The 3,719-nt window shown below is 45.4% G+C and overlaps 1 protein-coding gene across 1 annotated transcript; it reads left to right on the top strand.

The window, feature by feature from the left end:
* The first annotated feature begins 1,129 nt into the window (after nucleotides 1-1,129).
* LOC108033397 (uncharacterized) lies at nucleotides 1,130-3,511 on the top strand. Its single transcript, XM_017107716.3, has one exon. It carries the CDS (start codon nucleotides 1,247-1,249, stop codon nucleotides 3,392-3,394), a length of 2,148 nt encoding a protein of 715 aa, XP_016963205.1. The 5' UTR covers nucleotides 1,130-1,246; the 3' UTR covers nucleotides 3,395-3,511.
* The last annotated feature ends 208 nt before the right edge of the window (nucleotides 3,512-3,719 follow it).

Genomic DNA, 3,719 nt, shown 5'->3' with positions numbered 1-3,719 from the left:
TTTGGCCAGATGTCGATGGCTTATCATTTAATGAACTGCTCGCAGCCCAGGAACAACATCAACACAATGCGACTATTGTACTTATGGCCAATATCCCGCCCGTTTTATTGTCCCCCGTGTGTGCGTATATTCAGGCATTGGCTTTTATTTAACGCGGCAAAGTCGGCGCTTATTTTTATTTAGGTCAACTTTATTATATGCACATAATTACAAAAGCCAACACACTGAATCCCCTCCTCGTGTGTGCTGGCCGGAGATAAAGCATTTATGAAGACAGACATGTGGGAATTGCGGTGCTGGCAGGACAAACAAAGTGTCCTGGTCCTGCAGCCCCTCCTCCAGGCCTGCGCCTTCCGAGTCTCATTTATTTGCGCTGTTCTAATAATAAGAAATAATGTCGTTTCACGTCCTATACCAGCCCGGCCTATTGTCTATGTCCTTGCCGCTGCTGCTCCTCCGGTTGCCAGCCGGCTCTAAAGACCCAAAGTAAAATATTTATGCGACAAAAGACAATTTTGGATTTATGCTCCTCTGTATGTGTGTACTCGTATTTCGCTCACATCCAAAAACCACCAGCACTAAGAGCTGACTTTGGCTTTTTGTGCCCTGCCCCCAGTGTTTTTCCCTTTTTTGGCTGAACAGGAACTGCTCCATAAATAGCACTGCCTTGTCAGGCTCTTTCGTGTGCGAATTTATGTGGCAATGGGCAGGAAATTGTATGGCCAACATGGCTAAATTCGGGGGAGAATCGAAGCGACCTGAAACTGGGGCAGCAGCTAAAGTGTGCAAACTTTAATTGAGGTTCGTTTGGACGGATGCAAACGCTCGGCGTCTCCTCTGGGTAGGCACATTTTAAAAGTGACGTGGATTAGGTTGCAGTAACTCGATTTTAAGAGCTAAAAGATGGTTACCAATATGCAGAGGCATTATTTGGTTACCCAATCAAATTGTGCGAGTGCAAGTAGGCATACAAAGGAACTTTAGTGAACTTCACTTCCTATTATTTTTTGACTTGCATTTTACTTCCTTTTAAGTTCCTTTTTAATTGAGAATTTCAATGGTTAATGTATTTAAATTGTTTAATGGCAGTACAATCTCAGACTTATTAAATTTTGAAAACAAAACTATACCATATTTAATTTCTAATCTTTGGGTCTTTGCTCCAGTTCTCAAGTCAAGAAAAAATAAAAAAAAAAATTGTATAGTCTTGGAAAATTACGAGTGGTCCATTCCGATCCAACCGGAAATGAGCAGGAGAAAGTTACGGCGGCACAGCTCCAATTGCCGGGAGAACGATTCACCAACAAGAGAGGGCAACTGCCGGGACTACCGCTTCCACCGGACTGAGACTTATCCCTCGACTCGGCCGATGAAGCCACGATGCAAACCAATCCAGGATGAGGCCATCACCCGGTCGGGCAACTCCCTCGAGGCTGACGGCTGTGGGCGACCCTTCGAAATGGTCAAGGACGACGTTCTGCTCGCTTGGCAGCAGAGTCCTCACAAGGACACGTTGGGCTTCTATGGCGTAGGGTCGCCCATCCATCAGCCCGAGTCGGTGGTGTTCAACCGGGTGCTGGCGGCCTGCCTGGTCAAGGTCAGCAGTGGCGGCACTCGGCCAGGTCGCCCCAAGAAAACTGCATCAACACGCCCCAGTGTATCTCCCGCGTGCAATACCACTGCCCCTCAGCTTTGCAAATCCTTTATTCTTAACCGCCAGGCACTGCAGTCGGAGCTGCAGCGCATGCCCTATGTTAGACAGGAGCTGGAACCTGGAAGAGCTTTTGAGACGGCATATTGTCCTGATAATTCAGATCCCAGCGATCCTTTTGGAGTCCAACGCCAGACGCTATTAGGGACTACCCGCTCCAGGGACCCTAAACACAAAAGGTTCCCAAATGATCGGAGTCGTAGGCCGTGGTACTGCCCCGTGGATTGCGGTGAAACTCTGAATGGTTGCACTCAATATGAGTGGGCCAGGTACAAACTAGATCCTCGTCCCCATAACAAGGAATTCTGGGATTGGCTCCATCAGCAAGGGGTGAAAACAAGAACGGAGCCGAAGGACTACGATCAATTGTACGAGAGGTTTGTCAAGTGCTTCGAGCAGAAACCTTCCCCTGATCCGCTCTGCAAGATCTACGAGAAATGCTGCAAGCCCAAGAAAGTACGTGAAAGAGATGATCAAGGAGGTGGCGATGGGCATAGGGGAAATGGATATGGTCAACAGCTTCTAGACCCCGGAGAGCCCGAAGAACCTTCACAAGATCAGGATAAGCCGTATGACAAAGACAAGCCCGGAACCGGAAAAGAAAGGGAAGAAAATGAAAAAGGTACGAATGAGGGAGCCGATGGAACCGGTGATACCAAGGATAAGGGAGATGGCAACGACAAAAATAAAATCGTAGAAAAGGATAATCACAAAAATATAAACGAACACAAGAATAAAGATGATAACAAAGATAGAGTTGTAGAAAAGGAAAAAAATAATGATATAAATAAGGACAAAGATAAGGATATTAGTAAAGATCAAAATGTTGATGAACTTAAAAACACAGACCAAAATAAAAGTGAAAACAAAAATAAAAATAAAAACAAAAATAAAAAGAAGAAGGAAAATGAGCAAAAAGAAGACAAGGTTAATGAAGACGAAAACTTTAAAATCGAAAAGAGGAAACCAGAACCGGATGTACCAAAAAAGGAAGTACCAAAGAGGGAGGTACCAAAAAAGGAAACACAAAAGGAAAACATCTCAAATGAACGCTTGACCGACAAGGGAAGACCCAGTGTGAAACCGTATATTCCTTCGGAGAAAAACAGCGCTAATCCCAGTAGAAGAGATACTAAGGAGTTGAACACAGAACTGGAAGAACCAGTAATAGACTACAAGCCCTTCGTGCCGAAGACCCCGAAAGACAAGGTCAAGGTTCCGCACAAAAGAAAGAAAAAGGTTAGGAATAAAATAGAAGATAGGAATGAGACCAAGAAGATCTGCGAGCCATGTCCGCCTTCGGGATGCCAGTGCGAGATCTGCCATTTTATGGATCGCCGTAGGGAACCGGAGGCTCCCTTTATGAGGGATATGAGGCGGAAGGAGCAAAAGCGCCAGCTGCGCGCCTACTATCGCCAGATGTGCCACCGGGAATACATCCAGAGTAGGTGTCGGGAGGAGTACCGGGCACCCAGACACAACTGCGATCCCATCTGCTGCGAGAACTTCCTGTGGCGCAATCCCCGACTCGCCGAGCACTGCGATTGCCTTGGGGCCGTGCAGGAGCTGCAGAAGCTCATTTCCGTTGACAAGGACAACCGGGATTGCAGCAGACTGCTCCATCAGATAGAGCATCTTCGGAGACGCCTCTGCCAGTGCATGTGCGATTGCATCCTGGGATAAACCGGATCGGAATGCATTCGGTTTTGTGTTTTAGTTTGTTTTCGTCAGTACACTTTTTTTTATATATTTATTCTTTGTGTTGGTTGGTAAACAATACAATATTTTTATTAATTTTTATTATTTATTGTCCGCATTTTAATACAGTTGAATAGTTTATTTATTTGGGAAGTTCATGCCTTCGTTTCGTGGTTAAATTGGACAGTATTATTGGCAGGCCGCGAATAGTAAAAACAGTCGTACAAAGAAATTGTTTATGTAATGAAAGCTAAGTCAGGACCTATTTGACAGCTACTGTGTGTTAAACAAACCACACCATATCGAACAC

The sequence above is a fragment of the Drosophila biarmipes genome, chromosome 2L (assembly GCF_025231255.1).
Source record: "Drosophila biarmipes strain raj3 chromosome 2L, RU_DBia_V1.1, whole genome shotgun sequence".
NCBI lineage: Eukaryota > Metazoa > Arthropoda > Insecta > Diptera > Drosophilidae > Drosophila > Drosophila biarmipes.
Note: the sequence above shows the minus strand (reverse complement) of the source record. Positions and strands in the feature narration are given on the sequence as shown.